This window comes from Symphalangus syndactylus, chromosome 7 (genome assembly GCF_028878055.3).
Source record: "Symphalangus syndactylus isolate Jambi chromosome 7, NHGRI_mSymSyn1-v2.1_pri, whole genome shotgun sequence".
NCBI classification, from domain to species: Eukaryota; Metazoa; Chordata; class Mammalia; order Primates; family Hylobatidae; genus Symphalangus; species Symphalangus syndactylus.
Window position 1 is genome coordinate 47,882,775 of NC_072429.2, and position 18,134 is coordinate 47,900,908.

The following is an 18,134-nucleotide window of genomic DNA, read 5'->3' on the forward strand; positions in this document are numbered from 1 at the left end:
CAGCTCCTGTGGCCTACTGGGTTCTGTGTCAGTGCATTTGCACGTGGGGCTTCGTTACTGTGGTATTCCCTTTATTCCTAGTCTGGGACTCACTTTTTGCTTCATTTGACCCCAACTTTATCAAGAGGGCCACCCCAGAGAAGGATTTTTCCACTGCGCTCTGAATGTTTTTTTTTTTTTTTTTTTTGAGACAGAGTCTTGCACTGTTGCCCAGGCTGGAGTGCAGTGGCGTGATCTTGGCTTACTGCAACCTCCACTGTTCAGGTTCAAGCAGTTCTCCTGCCTCAGCCTCCTGAGTAGCTGAGATTATAGGTTCCTGCCACCACACTTGGCTAATTTTTGTATTTTTAGTATAGATGGGATTTCACCATTTGCCAAGGCTGGCCTCGAACTCCTGACCTCAGGTGATCCACCTGCCTTGGCCTCCCAAAGTGTGAGCCACCATGCCTGGCCTGAACGTATTTTTTATCCTTGAAAATAATGGTTGGGGTTAGAGGGAGATCATTATGTACATACTTCTAAATACTGTGTGTAGGTTCCCATTTTTTAAAGTAAAACATACAGAAACTCCCTACTGAAGTGGGACAGCAGGAACAGCAACAGCATGGTGTGCGATATCCCTGGCATCTTGATTGGGGATAGAGTGACTGACTGGTGGAACTCAGAGTTTTCTATGGGCCTCCCAGAATTGAGAGCACTGTTGAATACTTGCCTATATCATTATCCTTCTATACTTGAGTTTACCTGATTATTTGAGAGAACTTGTGCTGTGTGCTTCCTTCGGAGGAATTTTTTCTGAAAGTTATTGATTTGGGTTCTGAAATCAAACTTAACACCAGCAAGGCAATGCTGTCCTCTGGCAGGAGAAAGCAGAGTCAAAGTCCAGGTGTCAGAAGCACCATCTTTGCTTCAAATCTCCCATCTCCTGAAAAGCCTTTTCCCTGAAATTCTCCCTCTCTACAGCAGTTTCATGAATGAATGAATGGGTGTAGCATTCCATTTGTAGTATGTGCTACTGCACAGTTGCTTTTTAACTATACTTGAGTAGTTTTGTGCAGTGCATAGGAATAGCCCATCGATTCACAACACTTGTTTTTCCCAGCTGTGGATCAGCTCCATAGATAGGTGGGTGTAGGTTTTCAGTTTCTCTTGGCTCCACTCCCTGCCTCCTTGGCTTGCTCTGTCCTCTTGCCTTCCAGTCTCTTCCTTCTTCCTTTTCATAACGTTAAGTGCCACACTTTTATGTGCCAAGCCCTGGCCTAAGGGCTGGGAAATCAAAAAGGAGGAAATACAGTCCCTGTGCTTAGGAAGGAGACAGCCTCATAGAAGGAGCCTAATTAAACAGATGAAGGTGGTGAGGTGTAAGCTTGCTGTGATGGCAGGCTGTCTGGGGTTCTGTGGGACTGACTGTCAGGGGAGGGGCAGGAAGGGTGTCATGGAAGAGACAGTAAAGTAGCATGTCCTGAGGAATGAGTAGGTATCTACCACTTACCTGCTGCACATAACACAAAGCTTTTATTAGCTCAAGAAGACATAGAAGAGCTTAAATATGCAGGTTCTAATTGGGGGACATTGGTCTCTAGATTCAAGTGTGAATCCTCTTGCCCATCTTACGTCATTGCCGTATAGATTTCCTTATAGATTAGCAAAGTGAGTATATGCCAGTGGTGTGTGTGTTCAAGGGAGAGAGATGGGTGGATTGAGGAGGTAACTGAACACAGCTGAGTCGTGTCTTCATGAACTAGTAAGTCCTGTTGGCTTGCTGGCCATCCCGGCGACCTTCCAAAGACCTTGTACCTCATGAGCCTTTTCTCTTCTTGGCTTTTAGGGCAGGCTGTCCCTGCAGGATGCCACGTACGGCTGAATCTTCAGACTGGGGAAAGAGAGGCAAAACTCCAATATGAGGACAAGTTCCGAAATAATTTGAAAGGCAAAAGGTACAGTGTCAACCCTAGGGACTGGGAGGCTAAGTGATGACATTGATTTTGTATTGTAATACTTAAAATGTTACCCAAATTCATGTGGCTTTTTTTTTAATTTGGAATTTAATAGCATATAATTTGTGATAAATCTGTCAGGGTTTTATGAAAGTTTACTTCTACAGTCTTTGGAAAGAGACAGTTTGCAAAGCAAATTGATACTTTAAAAAAGGCTGTAGGGGGAATGCTTAACCTGCTTTAAAAATGAAGCTATTTTTCCCAGTACTTTAAGAGCACCCATTTGAATCCCAACAATTAATGCACTGATTACAGATGAGTCATCTATTCATTAAAACAGGCCTGTTAGGCCTTCTGCTTTGCAGTAATACTTCCTTGGTGAACAATAAAATTGCATTTTAAAGTCTTTAATTCAGACTAACTTTCCCTCTCGTTGGTCAGTATTAAAACAGGCTTTCTTATAGTATAAAAGTGGAAGCTACTGCCATTCTCCACTGGCTAGAGGTTGCCTTATTTCTCAATAACCAGGTTAGATTATTCAGTTTTAGAGAATTCAGTGTCACTATTTTTCTTTTTGTTGCCTTGAATTAACATGCTTTCTTTGCTTGATATTTCCTGAATGAGGGGAAAGGAGGTTGAGGCATGGAGTTGCAGGGGTTGCTGGAATTGTGCATTTGGAAAGCTCAGTAGAAATACCAGCCATGAAACTTGTAACACAGGGACCAGCAAATTATGGCCTGTGGGCCTTATTGGGACTGTTCCCTGCTTTGGTTCAGCCTGCAAGAGAAATTGGTTTTTACATTTCTTAAAGGTTGGAAAAAAAATCAAAAGGTAATATTTCATGACTCATGAAAATGTATGAAATTCAGATTTAAATGTCCATAAATAAAGTTTTAATGGGACACAGCCATGCTCATTTGTTTACATATTGTCTATGGCTGCTTTCTTGCTACAATGACAGAGTTGATTCATTGGGACAGACACCATATGGATCACAGAGCCTAAAATAGTATCCAGTCATTACAGACAGTTTGCTGACCCTGTGCTAAAACGTGTAAGCACTGGGAATTAGTAGTTACAGATTGGGTGTGGTTAGTGTTACTCAGTCCTTGGATGATGATGATGATGATGATGATGATGATGTTTTTTTCTTTTTAGAGATAGGGTCTTGCTCTGTTGCCTAGGCTGGAGTAAAGTGGTGTGATCATAGATCACTGTAACCTCGAACTCCTGGGCTCAAGCAATCTCACTGCCTCAACCTCCTGAGTAGGCTGGGGCTACAGGTGTGTGCCACTATGCCTGGCTAATTTTTTTTAATTTTTTTTGTAGAGACAGGGTCTCACTTTATTGCTCAGGCTGGTCTTAAACTCCTGTACTCAAGTGATCCTCCTGCCCTGGCCTCCCAAAGTGCTGGGATAACAGATGTGGACCACTGTGCCCAACCTGGATTTTATAATTTAAACAGTATTTTGCAGGTCAGGCGTGGTGGCTCACACCTGTAATCCCAGAACTTTGGGAGGCCGAGGTGGGTGGATCACCTGAGGTCAGGAGTTCGAGACCAGCCTGGCCAACATGATGAAACCCCATCTCTACTAAAAATACAAAAATACAAAAATTAGCTGGGTGTGGTGGCAGGTGCCTGTAATCCCAGCTACTCAGAAGGCTGAGGCAGAAGAATCGCTTGAACCTGAGAGGCAGAAGTTGCAATGAGCCGAGATTGTGCCACAGCACTCCAGCCTGGGCGGCAGAGCGAGACTCTGTCTCAAAAAAACTAAAACAAAAACCCAGTATTTCTCAGTTAGATGTAATCAGAAGGAGGTCCTAGAGACCCACTTCTTACCCTAGTCTTTTCCTTGACATGCCTGTCAGAAGGTCACTCAGCTGGTCCATGTGCACTTTTGTCAGGTGGCGCTCACCCCACAAAACAGCCTGTTCAGATTTAGACAGTTTTCACTGTTAGAAAATTCTACTTCATATTGAGATAGAAGCATTTGTTCTCCTTACAGTCACTCCAAATTGGGAAGGATCTTTCATCTTCCCTCATCCCTCCAGGTAGGCCTATACTTGGAGTGGCCCAGGTCAGACAATTACTCCTTTCTAACAACCATGTAAGAAATAATCAGCTGTCATTGTCATGGCCCCTACCAAACTTCTTTCGTCCACAATACACACGTATTTCAGTGTCTCAAAGTACTTTTAGGAAGTCTTTTGTCACATGTAATCCAAGTCTTATTTTCTGAAGAAAAGAATCTATTCTTAGCTTATGAATATTGAGTTAGGGGCTGGGCGCAGTGGTTCACACCTGTAATACCAACAGTTTGGGAGGCTGAGGCGGGTGGATCGTTTGAGCCTAGGATTTGAAAACCAATGTGGGCAACAGGGTGTGTGTCTCTGCAAAACATATAAAAATTAGCCAGAGGTGGTGGCACACGCCTGTAGTCCCAGCTACTTGTGGGGCTGAGTTGGGAGGATCACTTGAGCCTGGGAGGCAGAGGTTGCAGTGAGTCAAGATCGTACCACTGCACTCCAGCCTGGGTGGCAGAGCCAGACCCTGTCTCAAGAAAACAAACAAACAAAAACAAAACAAAAAAAACACCAAAAACAAAAATTAGCTGGGTGTGTGGTGTGTATTATGCCTGTAGTTCCAGCTACTCAGGAGGCTGAGATGGGAGGATCACCTGAGCCTGGGGAGGTTGAGGCTGCAATAAGCTGTGATTATGCCACTGTACTCCAGCCTGGGTGACACAGTGAGACCCCATCTCAAAAAATAAATAAGCAAAATATATAAATAAAAAATAAAATCCCTTTACAAAAATAATACTGAGTTAGGAATTTTATTAATTTGGAGTTTATTTGTTGGTTTTTATACTATGAGAAGTCACTTCTCTACCACCTGACTGTAGATCATCAGTGTGAACACATACTGCTTTGTCTGTTGCTCATATCTTTTAAGAATAGACAGCAGAGCCGTCCATGTGAACTGTAGAGACACACCATAAGGGAGAAATATTTGTCCCTACTCCTGCCTTTTTACTTTCCTCCTTTGGGGAGTCTCTGCCTGAAACGGCCCCTAGCATATGATGGACCTTTCTTCTTCCTTCTAAGCATTTATAGCTAATGGCAAACCTATCTGAATAGAAGTCCAAATGCATTGACAAGGTGGTGTGAACATTCAGTGCTGTGAACTCAGTGAGCCTTTGATGGTGACTTCTTACTTCTGGGGTGGAGCTCCTCCAATTCCATTTCTTGGTGTCTTCCTGGCCCCTTAGCACTGGAATGGGAACAGAAGCCTAAGGGCAGGGCCAGTTCCGTGAAATTGTTAGAGTATTTTGCTTATATCCGTATTCTGTTTTAGAGGACAAAATCCATAGCTTTCCATGAAATTGTCCAAGAAGTTAGTGATCCCACAGAGTTAGGAACCATTGGCCTAGAGGGAGATGGGGACAGTCCATTAATCCAAAATTCATGGCAGTCTTTCTACTATTTTTACTGGTTGTGTGGCTGGCCACATTGCTACCTAGAGCTGCAATGCTTGTGGGCTCTAAAGCCTGGGACAGAAGACCCTGACTCTGGCTTGTCTCAGAGAGTTCCTTTAGCACTGCCTTATTTCATGGCACGTAGTTGGCTCTTAGCAACAGGTTTCCACTTGCTATTTATGCTTTAGGCTTTGCCATCTCTAGTGGTTTTAGTCCATATCCCTGTCAACATCTCCACAGTACATCTCTCTTTTTGCCCTGGAATAACCAGCTTCTTGGACTCTTCCTCCTAGGTTTGGAGGACTGAGGGTAAAACCACATTCAAGTTGTGCCATCTTGGGTTGAACATTTACCAAGGTCCAATATGGTATAGTGGTTAAAAGGTTGGGCTAAGGACAGGGCCATTTACTTCCTCCCCTTATTTATTTCACAAAAACCTATTGAGTGCCCACGTGCCAGGCATTGGGATACCGTAATAAACAAAACAGCCTCCACAAGGCTGGCGGACAGAAAACCAGGTACATAAGCACAGAAGTAAGATATTATCTGGTCATTACTGATAGTTTGCTGACCCTGTTCTAAAACATGAAAGTATTGGGAATTAATCATAGATTAATTAACTGGCCCCAAAGGGAGGAAGGAAAAGAACCAATGTGGCTGATCCCAGGAACCTGTCAAAGACTGGATTGGTATCTTCACCGAGATCCCTGGAGCTGATCCAAACCATAGCCATGCATCTTGACTAGAGAGAAGACATCCATTGGGGAGCAAGGTTTTACCACTAGCACTTATTTCAGTTCAGGGAACAGAGGTAAGAACAAGGATGATATGGACAAAAAGAATAATTAACTCTTTATGCAAAGGGTTAGGTTTATAGGTTTAGGAGTTAGGACATTTCAGACAGATGGAACAACAGGAAGTCCTGGGCTTTATCAAGGAAAAGACTTTGTCAAGTATGAGAAGCAAGAAAACGATCAAGGTGACTAGAGGGGAGGAGAGAAGGAAGGAAACCGATAGGAGATGAAATTGGAGAGGTATGTGGGGGCCAGATCATGTGGCTTTTGAGGAAGATTTTGTATGTTCTTCATTCACCTTTAATTGTAATGGAAAGCCATTGGAAGATTTTTTTTCCCCCTAAGACGGTGTCTTGCTCTGCTACCCAGGCTGGAATGCAGTGGCACCATCTCAGCTCACTGCAACCTCCGCCTCCCGGCTTTAAGCAATTCTCCTGCCTCAGCCTCCCGAGTAGCTGGGATTACAGATGCCCGCCACCGCACCCAGCCAATTTTTGTATTTTTAGTAGAGACGGGGTTTCACCATGTTAGCCAGGCTGGTCTTGAACTTCTGACCTCGTGATCTGCCCGCCTCGGCCTCCCAAAGTGCCGGGATTACAGGCGTGAGCCACCGTGCCCAGCTGCCATTGGAAGATTTTAAGCAGGAGGGTGATTTAGTTGCTATGTGTCTGGAGATGAGATTGAAGGTGGACAAAAGAAGACAGAATTAGGATGTCATTTCAGTAGATCAGGTAGGACATAATGGTGGCTTAGTCTAGGGTATCATAACAGAGACTGAATGAATTTGGAGATTTAATTTGGAGGTAGACTCAAGAGGACTTGCTTATGATTTCAGTGTAGAGGTTGAAGCAAGGTGCAGGGAGGGGCACAGATTGAGGATAAAGCCTCATTTTGGAACTTGAGCAACTGGGTGGTGGTTGGTACTATTTATTGAAATAGAAAAGTTGGGAGAGGGACAGACTTATAAGAAGAAGAATCAAGAGCCATGTTTTAGATTCAATAAGTTTGAAGTACTTGTTAAACATTTGAGATACAGATCTATCAGGTAGTTGTACAAGAGTCTGATTGGTGCTCAGGGGAGAGGTTGGGCTGGAGATGTAAATGTGGAGATTACCGGCAGATAGGTTTTTAAAGTAACTAAGGGAGGATGTCGAGGTGGAGAAGATTGACAGGGCTGAACTCCAAGGCATTCCCGGCTATGTGGCTCAGGTAGGACATGAGGAACCAGCAAGAGTTGGAGAAGGAATAAGGAAGAGGAAGAGCCATGAGAGTGAGGTAACAAGCCAGGAAAGGAGTTTTTTTTTTTTTTTTTTTGAGACAGGGTTTTGCTTTGTCGCCCAGGCTGGAGTGCAGTGGCGTAATCACGGCTCACTACGGCCTGGGCTCAAGCAATCCTCCCACCTCAGGCTTCTGAGTAGCTGGGGCCACAGGCACACACCACCATGCCTGGCTAATTTTCAAGTTTTTTGTAGAGACAGAATCTTACTATGTCGCCCTTACTGGTCTTGAACTCCTGGGCTCAAGCAATCCTCCCTCCTCAGCCTCCCAAAGTGCTGGGATTACAGGCATGAGCCACCACACCCGACTGAGAGTTTTTCAAGAAGGGAGGGTCAACTGTGCAAATGCTCTTAGTGCTTGAGGAACATGAAGTGAGTGAAGAAGGGTCCATTGGATTTGGTCATCAATTTTTGGTAATTTTAATTAGCAGTGTGAGTAGAGTTGTGAGGACAGAATCCAGATTACAGTAAATGGCAATATAAATAGGAATAAAAAAGGTGGGGATAGTGAGTGAAAACAATGTGTTCATAAAGTGTTACTCTGAATGAGAGCAGGGAAATGGCAGGATAACCAGAAGAGACTGTGAGGTAAAAGGAGAATTGGTGTGCTGATGGGAATAATCCAGCTGAAGGGAGAAATTGACCATGCAGGCAGGAGGGAGCGGTGTAATTATGGGAGTTAAAGCTTTTGTAAAGGCAAGTGTGATCTGGAACTAAGTTTAATAGGATCAGGGACACTCATCCATTATAATAGGAAGGAAAGTAGAAAACATAGACTTAGGTGCAGGTTGGCTTGTAGAGCTGATCATGGGAAAATGAAGTTTTGGTCTATTTTTCTTAGTGAAGAATGAAGTAAGAACACCAGATGACTGTTTCGTGTGTGTGCGTGAACTTGAGTGCATATGTGCATGCTTGTGTGCATGTAGTTGGGACTGAGAGTGGGTGATGAGAGATGGCTTGGGAGAGTGAGACTTAAGGCGTAAACAGAGATACACGGAATAATGGGATTAGTCCTGACCAAGTCTTACAGGAGGGAGGAGATAATGTGTTCAAGCTATGGTTCCTGAATACTTAGCTCCCTCTTGGGTATGTGGATGGAGCAGTGGTATCCTCACACACTGGCAGTGGATGGTGCTCTGTAGGGAGAGGGATTCAGGATTCTTGCCCTACTTTATAGCATTGTGGTAACTATTTGAATGAAATATTACTTTTAAGGGATTAACACACTGCCTAACACATGGCTAAATGCTCAATAAATGACTTACTAGCTATTATTAATTAGTTTAGGAGGACTGAGGTTTAGAGAACACGAGTGTTTTTCTCAGAGCCCTAAAAGGTCTCTAGGAAGAATGAAAGCCCTTGGTACATGAGAGCTGAGGTGTGCTGGAATCTCAGACTATGAGACTGATGTGCTCTTCCTGCCTGGAGTAGAGCAGGCCAGTAGCCCCTTCCTCCTCACCTCTGAAATCTTGTGGGCATTCCAGGACATATGGAATCCTGAACCCAACACCAACCAGACAGTCTTGTTAAGCACAGTCCACATTCCACTCTTCCCTTCGTGCACATCATTCTTGTGCTTACCTCTGTTCATTGAACTAAAATGAATGCTAGTGGTAAAACCTTGCTCCCACATGATGGATGTCTTCTCTCTGGTCAAGATGCGTAGCTGTGGCTTGGGTCAGCTCCAGGGAATTTTGTGAGGAGACCATTCTGGTCTTTGGCAGGTTCCTGAGATTATAGCCACATTGGTTCCTTTCCCTCCTCCCTTTGGAGGCTGGCTGTGGAAGGGGCTGACCTTGATTCTACTCCTTAGTATCTCAAATCCATTCCTTGGTCAGGTTGAGACATACCTCCTGCCTCTCCTTTGTGCTCATAGGTTGGTCTTATGGTGTGAATCTATCCAACTTGTTTTCGTAAAGACAGGCTGCCTTGTCTAATCAGTTCAGGCACACACTGTGGGGCTCAGGGCCCTGTTGTCCCCTTTCATGGAAAAATATATTAATAAATAAGGGTGCACGCTACTCCCTGTGTCCCACTTCCCTCTGAGAGGTCCTGCTCTGGCAGCGTGCTGAGGGAGGAGCATTGCACGGTTATGCCAGGCTTATTTCTGCCTGAGAAGCTGGCTGAGAGCCCTCTGTTCATGGTTGGCTTCTGTCTGCCCCTTGCCATTTCTTCCTCTTTCATGAAATGATCCCATTTTCAGCTATGGCTTTCCTCTTCTAGCTTCAAGGTAAGGTCACTCTGTTAGACCCTGGCTGACTGAAGGCAAAGACATGATAGTACACTCACAGCTGGCCTGGACTCACTTACCTTAGGGTGCCATTCACCCAGGGACATTTTCCTTCCTGGGGAATATGATGCTCCCCTCTTATTTATTTTTAGAGACAGGGTCTGACTCTGTTGCCCAGCTGTGGGAGTACGGTGGCACAATCATAGTTTACCACAGCCTCGAACCCTGGGCTCAAGTGATCCTCCTTCTTCCCACGTAGCTGGGACCACAGGCATGTACCATCACATCCCAACTAATATTTTTAAATTTTTTGTAGAGATGGGATCTTGCTATCCTTCCATCTTGGCCACCCAGAGTACTGGGATTACAAGTGTGAGCCGCAAAGCCTAGCCATGCCTCCCTCTTTACTCTGTTTTCTTTGGACAGGCTGGATATCAACACCAACACCTACACATCTCAGGACCTCAAGAGCGCACTGGCAAAATTCAAGGAGGGGACAGAGATGGAGAGTCCAAAGGAAGACAAGGTGTGTGATGATTTTTTGTGTGAGTATAAGCCTGTAGCATGGCCTTATTGTTTTTGCAGAGAATGGAATCATTTTTATGGGAACTCTTGCAATAAACATGGGATAACAATATTGTAAAATAATTTAAAGAACATTATTGACAAATAAGAAACGCTTTTAGACCATTAAAAAAAGTGCGGGGAGCATTTCTGTCGTGGTTTAGGTTAGAATTCTATTTGTCATCCCATGTCTTCAAACAGCTCCCCATGTTTGGAGAAACTGAGGCACCAAGCAGGGGTAGCCATTCTCTCCATTATCACAGGCCTGAGTGGAGTGAGTAGACTTTACGGCCCAGATCTCTGCCTCACTTACACTTGGATTAGATACAAGCTTGTTCCAAAAGAACAGAGGGGCTGGCCCAGGAAGCAAGAAGCCGGAATCCTTGTCCTTGTCCTTTGAACGTGTAGCAAATGCGTTTCTTCTAGGCTTCAGGTTCCTTAAATTTAAAACATGAGGCTGGAACAAGAGGATGACTGAGGTTTCCTCCAGCTCTAAATTTCTCTACAAGCTAAGGGAATGAGAAGAGGAAAAGGTGAAGAATCACAGCCCCTTGGCCATGCCCCTAATGTCTGGGAGGGCTCACAGGTACAGGTCTATACCAGGAAGATCATGAGCTCTTGGAGTCATTTGTCTGTATTTCTGTTTGAGTCCTGTCAGTTTTTGAAAGAAGCTCCTCTGTTGGCTGCCTTAGAGACCGAAGTTCTCCCTCCCTCTTCTCCTTATAGTCCCCATTTGCGTTTTTTTTTTTTTTTTTTTTTTTTGAGACGGAGTCTTGCTCTGTCGCCCAGACGGCCTTGTTGTTTGTGCGGTGGTACGATCTTGGCTCACTGCAAGGTCCACCTCCCAGGTTCAAGTGATTTTCCTGCCTCAGCCTCCTGAGTAGCTGGGATTACAGGTGCTTGCCACTACACTCAGCTAATTTTTATGTTTTCAGTAGAGATGGGGTTTCACCATGTTGGCCAGGTTGGTCTCGAACTCCTGACCTCAGATGATCTGCCCACCTTGGCCTCCCAAAGTGCTAGGATTACAGGCATGAACCACTGCGCTCGGCACTCATTTGCCTTTATTTGCCTCTTCACTCTTTCCCCTGAATCCAGGTAATATCTTAGACAGCATGAGGCTCTTGACAGCTTGTGTATTACTGGAAGAAGCCATAGGTTGTTCTGATCCTTTAGAACTAAATATTTCTGGGAAAATGAACCTTTTGGGGGATAGGAAGCTGGTGTTTACCTGTTTAAGATGTGTGAAATGCAGGCCCAGTCTCCACATCTTTACTGATCTTACCAAAGTCACTTCTACATGGAGAGTGTATGTGGTGTGGGAGGGCACGTGGCTTGGTGGCCGCAGCAGTGGGTGAAGGAAGGCAATGCTCGCAATTACGTCCTACCATAGATGTATTAGCCGAGGTGCTGAGGAGAAGCACATCTTCTGCCTGGTACAGGTGAGGCCAGGAGAGGAGTGCCTGGGTGCCTAGGACAGGGACTGGCCAGGGCTTTGGCTCCTTCCCCACTCATCGTCAGTTCCATGTGGGACTGATGGGAACATTAAAAAGCTCCTATTCAGCGTTTTCTCTGTGGATGGAGGACGCACTTAACCTTGTTCTCTTCTCTTTGCTTTCCCTGGGAATGTTTTTGGATTTTCTTTTCTCAGGTGATGGCATTTCCCCCCACCCCAGTAATTCAATTAGTGTAGAAAAGTATGAATATTTATAAAAGTATTTCAAAATGTATAACCAGGAGATTACTTAAAAGTTTTAGTTGCTGGTTTTCGTAATTAAAAATACTCCTCTCGGCTGGGTGCAGCACTTTGGGAGGACAAGGCGGGTGGATCATCTGAAGTCAGGAGTTTGAGACCAGCCTGGCCAACATGGTGAAACCCCGTCTCTACTGAAAATGCAAAAATTAGCCGGGCATGGTGGCATGTGTCTGTAGTCCCAGATAGTCCAGAGGCTGAGGTGGGAGAATCACTTGAAACCGGGAGGTGGAGGTTGCAGTGAGCCTAGATTGCACCATTGCACTCCAGCCTGGGTGACAAGAGAGAAACTCCGTCTCAAAAAAAGAAAAAAAGAAAAAATACTCCTCTCCCCGTGCAAGGGGATCCCAATATCAGCACCCAAATGCAAGACCCAAGCTCCAGCTCATCTGCACCAGCTGCACACCTCTGAGGTCTGGCAGTCGTACTCTTTCCTTACTTATGTGGAACTTAGGTTGTTAGCACCATCACTGAGGTGCTAGGTCCTGGCGTCCTTCTCCTGCTTTCATTTGGAGCCTATCTGGACTGACCCAGCTCACTGCCAATGTGCTCTTCGAGCTGGCGCTGGGATTGGCAAATAAATGGATTTGAAATTGGTTGGGGAGTTTCTTACATATATCAAGCTCTTGGCTACAGATATCATCCTATTTTTGTTTATTAATCTTTAAACCTAGCCTATGTGGTGTCTTGCAAGTACAGGATGGTGCTTTTGTGATTTATATAGACAATACTGTCAGATATTCGGCCATATCCTCTTAATTAAATGAGTGGGTTTTTGGGAATTGGATGTTTTTTTGGGGAGGAGAACATCAATTACATTGTATCCATTGGTAGCTTAGTAGGTTTAAGTGAATCAGTCTTTCCCGGAGTTCCTTGGTTCTTGGAAAAGCTGTCTCTCCCAGCAGATTTGGTTGTTATGGTTGAATCTCATCTACTTATCCCTCTATTTCCATACAAATTGCTTGATGCTTTTATGTTTTATTATGTCTGCTATTGTTCACCTGTATTCTACAAATTATTGTTTTTTTTAAGATATGGCCTTCTTAAGCTTTTGATTCTTGGCAAAATGTAATAGACTCATTTCTCCCTATTCCCCCAGCTAAGGGTAACTAAAAACCCTGGACATAATACTGAAAGCAAATGTAGGAAGACTCTAAAACCCAGTCAGAAGGCAGCAGACTGGCTAGGGACCTTGGAGCTTGGGGAATGACATCAGTGAGTTCCTTGGATTTTCTTTTTGTCCTCTATATATTTTAGACTGAGTGTTGGCAAATCCCACATCTTGAAAATGTCAACTGGCACAGATTTTAAAAAGTTATAAGAAAAGCCTGCTATTTCTAGACAAAGAATTGAGCAAAGGGCATCCTAACAGGACAGAAACCTTATTTACAATACCTGTTCTACTCCTGCCAAAGATAATGAAAATCTCCCCACCCCATTTAGTGCCAGTGTAGTGGACATTGAGGTAGAGAGTCTGGATTTCTGCCTCCTATTTGGTGGTAGTAGCAAGCTGTACTCTGATTCCTCCACCAGGGTCACCAGGAGCGAAGTGGAGAGCCTGAACTCATATCTGCTCCTGACAGCAAAACAGTGGTAGAAGGCAGTGTTCTGCTTCTTCCACCAAGATGGTGTCAGTGGGAGTTGAGCAGAGAGCTTGACTTTTCATCCTCTGCCTAGTGGATACTCTCTGCTTCCCCTGCTGGTGTATTACCAACAGACCAAGTGTGGACCCTGATTTTCCATCTCCCATCTGACAGTAGCAGGCTGCTTATCCTGCTGGAGTGGTGTCTGCAGAGGCTAAGCGGGGAACTTGAATATCTGTCCTCTGCCTGGTAGCAGCAACATGGTTTTTTACTTCTCCCTGATGACATGGTGTCCACTGGGGTGAATGAAGAGTATGTACTTCCACCCCCAAGTTGGAGGCAGTGAGATGCTGTGAGGCAGCATTCTGCTTCCCTCTCTGGGGCAGGGCTAGTGGAATAAGTGAGAAGTATGAACTTCCACCCTCAGGCCAGCAGCAGTGAAACAGTGCTCGATTCTCCCACCAAAGTGGTGTCAGTAGAGGCCCACCCAGGGAGGAACCTAGACTTCCACTCCCAGTGGCCAGCATCCAGTGGTGGCAGGTGAAGCTGTTTCCCTTCCCAACTAGAGTAGGAGGAGGATTTGGGAGATGGGGGAGCTAGAGAAAGGGATTTTGCATATGAAGTCCTAGACATACCCATTCAGTGACCCATACAAGAAACTGACCAGAATTAATACAACAAAAAGTTTAGGAACTGAACTATAGTGTGGAATGCTGCCCAGGTTTTTAGATTGGCCTCTGGGTAGCACACAAAGGAAGCAGACCAGAATAGCACTACAATGCTCTGAAAACTAAATTGTCATTGGAGCCACAACCCACACAAGTAAGCCAGAACCAGTATACTAAACCTAAATAGGATGTCTACCTACTGAAAAAGATTAAGTAGGATCTGGAATTTCATAACTTAATGCCCAAAATGTTTAGGATATAATTAAAAATTACTTTTCATACCAAGAAACAGGAAAATCACCACTTGAATTAGACAATCAACAGATGCTGTTATGGATTGAATGTTTGTGTCTCCCCCAAATTTATAAGTTGAAGCCCTAACCCTGCAATGTGATGTTTGGAGGTGGGACCTCCAAGGTAATTAGATTTAGGTGAGGTCATGAGGGTTGGGCTCAAGAGGGATTAATGTCCTTAGAAGAATAAGAGAGACCAGTATTCTCTCTCTCTACCGTGTGAAGACACAGCTAGAAGGTGATTATCTGTAAGCCAGAAAGGGGACCCTCACCAGGAACCACGTCAACTCATTCCTTGATCTTGGACTTCCCCAGCATCCAAAATTGTGAGAAATAAATGTATGTTGTTTAAGCTACCCAGTATATGGTATTTTGTTATAGCAGCCCGAGAAGACTGAGACAGATGCTAATACTGAAATGACTCAGAAGTTGAAATTACCTAACAAGAATTTTAAAACAACTATTATAAAATTGCTTCAGCAAGCAATTATGAGCACCCTTGAAACAAAGTCTCAGCAAGGAAACAGAAGATAAGAAAAAAGAACCAAATGGAATTATAGAACTGAACAATATAATAACTAAAATTTTAAAAGTCACCAGATAGGCTCAGTAGCAGAACAGAGATGACAGAGAAAAGAATCAGTAAACTTAAAGACAGATAAATAAAAATTACACAGTCTGAACAACAGAGAGAAGATAGATTGGAGAAAAAAAATAACAGAGCTTTAGGGACCTGTGGAACTGTAACAGAAGAGCTAACATTTGTGTCATTGGAATTCCAGATGGAGAGTAGAAAGAATATGGGGCTAGAAAATAATTAAGAAACAAGGGCTAACAAATTCCCAAATGTGGTGAAAGGCATAAACTCACAGATTCATAAAGTGAATCCAGTGAATCCAAGTGAACTCCAGACAGGATAAACTCAAATCAACACCAAGATACATCACAGTTAAACTTCTGAAAACTAAAGACAGAAAAATCTTCAAAGCAACTAGAAAAAATAACACAACTACAGGGGAACAATGATTGAGCGATATTGAATTTTTTATCTGAAACCATAGAGGCCAGAAGTATGTGGAACATTTTTCAATTGCTGGGGGAAAAAATGAACTGTCCACACAGAATTTTATAGCTGTGAATATATTTCAGGAGTGAAAGGGAAGTCAAGACACTTTTAGAGAGAGGAAAATTAAGAAAATTTCTCACCAGCAGACCTACTCTGAAAGAATGACTAAAGGATATTCTCCAAATAGAATGAAAAAAGAATAATAGAAACTTGAAATATCAGGAATAAAGAAAGAACAATGTAATGAATAAAAAATAGGGAAAATGCAGCCTATCCCTTTCTTCTTGAGTTTTTATTATTTCTAATTTTTAACTTTTAAGTTCAGGGGTACATGTTCAGGTTTGTTATATAGATAAACTTGTGTCATGGGGGTTTGTCGTATAGATTATTTCATCACCCAGGTATTAAGCCCAAGTACCCAACAGTTATTTTTCCTGATCCCCTCCCTCTTCCCATCCTCCACCCAATAGGCCCCAGTGTGTGTCGTTCCCCTCTAAGTATCCATGCATTGTCATCATTTAACTCCCACTCGTAAGAGAGAACATGTGGTATTTGGTTTTCTGTTCCTGCGTTAGTTTGTTAAGAATAATGGCCTCCAGCTCCATCCATGTTTCTCGAAAGGATAGATCTCATTCTTTTTTATGGCTGCGGAGTATTCCATGGGGTATATGAACCACATTTTCTTTATCCAGTCTATCTTTGATGGGCATTTAGGTTGATTCCATGTGTTTGCTATTTTGACAAATCTGACAAAAACAAGCAATGGAGAAAGGATTCGCTATTCAATAAATGTTGCTGGGATAACTGGCTGGCCATACACAGAATATTGAAACTGGACCCTTTCCTTATACTATATACAAAAATGAACTCAAGATGGATTAAAGACTTAACCTAAAACTATTAAAACCCTGGAAGACAACTTAGGCAGTACCATTCAGGACATAGGCATGGGCAAAGATTTCATGATGAAGATGCCAAAAGCAATTGCAACAAAAGCAAAAATTAACAAATGGGATCTAATTAAACTAAAGAGCTTTTGCACAGCAAAAGAAACTATCAATAAACAACCTGCAGAATGGGAGAAAATTTTTGCAAACTATACATCCAACAAAGGTCTGATATCCAGCATCTGTAAGAAACTTGAACAAATTTACAAGAAAAAAACAACCCCATTAAAAACTGGGCAAACTGCTGAAGTTTGACCCCAGCGAGATCAAGGTTGTATACCTGGCCGGGCGTGGTGGCTCTTGCCTGTAATCCCAGCACTTTGGGAGGCCAAGGCGGGTGGATCATGAGGTCAGGAGATAGAGACCATTCTGGCTAACATGGTGAAACCCCATCTCTACTAAAAATACAAAAAAAATTAGCCGGGCGTGGTGGTGGGCGCCTGTAGTCCCAGCTACTCAGGAGGCTGAGACAGGAGAATGTCGTGAATCTGGGAGGCGGAGCTTGCAGTGAGCCGAGATTGCACCGCTGCACTCCAGCCTGGGCGACTGAGCAAGACTCCATCTCAAGAAAAAAAAAAAGTTGTATACCTGAGATGCACGGAGGGTGAAATGGGCACCACGTCTGTGCTGGCGCAGGTGTCATTGCTGGTATCTGGCACTGGCCCCAAGATTGGCCCGCTGGGTCTGTCTCCAAAAAAGGTTGGTGATGACATTGCCAAGCCGGTGACTGGAGGGGTCTGAGGATTACAGTGAAACTGGCCATTCAGAACAGACAGGCCCTGATTGAGGTAGTACCTTCTGCCTCTGCCCTGATCATCAAAGCCCTCAAGGAACTGCCAAGAGACAGAAAGAAAAACACTAAACACAGTGGAAATATCACTTGTGATGAGATTATCAACATTACTTGACAGATGTGGCACCAATCTTTAGCCAGAGAACTCTCTAGAACCATTAAAGAGATCCTGGGGACTGCTCAGTTTGTGGGCTGCAGTGTTGATGGCCATCACCACATGACATCATAGATGACATTAACAGTGGTGCAGTGGAGTGCCCAGCTAGTTAAGCACAAAGGAAAATATTTCAATAAAGGATCATTTGACAACTAAAAGAGAAGTGGGCAAAGGACATAGACACTTTTCAAAAGAAGACATGCATGTGGGCAGCAATCATATGAAAAAAAGCTCAACATCACTGATCATTAGAGAAAAGCAAATCAAAACCACAATGAGATACCATCTCACACCAACTATAATGGCTACTATTAAAAAGTCAAAAAATAATAGATGCTGGCAAGGGTTGTAGAGAAAAAGGAATGCTTATACACTGTTGGTGGGAGTGTAAATTAATTCCACTATTGTGGAAAACAGTGTGGCAATTCCTCAAAGACCAAAAGACAGAAATAGCATTTGACCGAGCAATCCCATTACTGGGTATATACCCAAAGGAATAGAAATTGTTCTGTTATAAAGACACACACATGCATATGTTTTTGAGTTTTTAAAATTGTTTGATAGTTGAAGCAAAAATTATGACATGATCTGTTTCT

The 18,134-nt window shown here is 43.6% G+C and overlaps 1 protein-coding gene across 3 annotated transcripts in view; it reads left to right on the forward strand.

Annotated features, from left to right (window-relative positions):
- Positions 1–18,134, forward strand: part of SIL1 (SIL1 nucleotide exchange factor) — a 248,215-nt gene that overhangs the window by 139,921 nt on the left and 90,160 nt on the right. For all 3 annotated transcript variants that reach the window (XM_055286082.2, XM_055286083.2, XM_063642782.1), the window contains 2 exons: positions 1,829–1,937; positions 10,141–10,240. In XM_055286082.2, the coding sequence (XP_055142057.1) occupies positions 1,829–1,937; positions 10,141–10,240 (209 nt within the window). The remainder of the gene's footprint in view (positions 1–1,828; positions 1,938–10,140; positions 10,241–18,134) is intronic.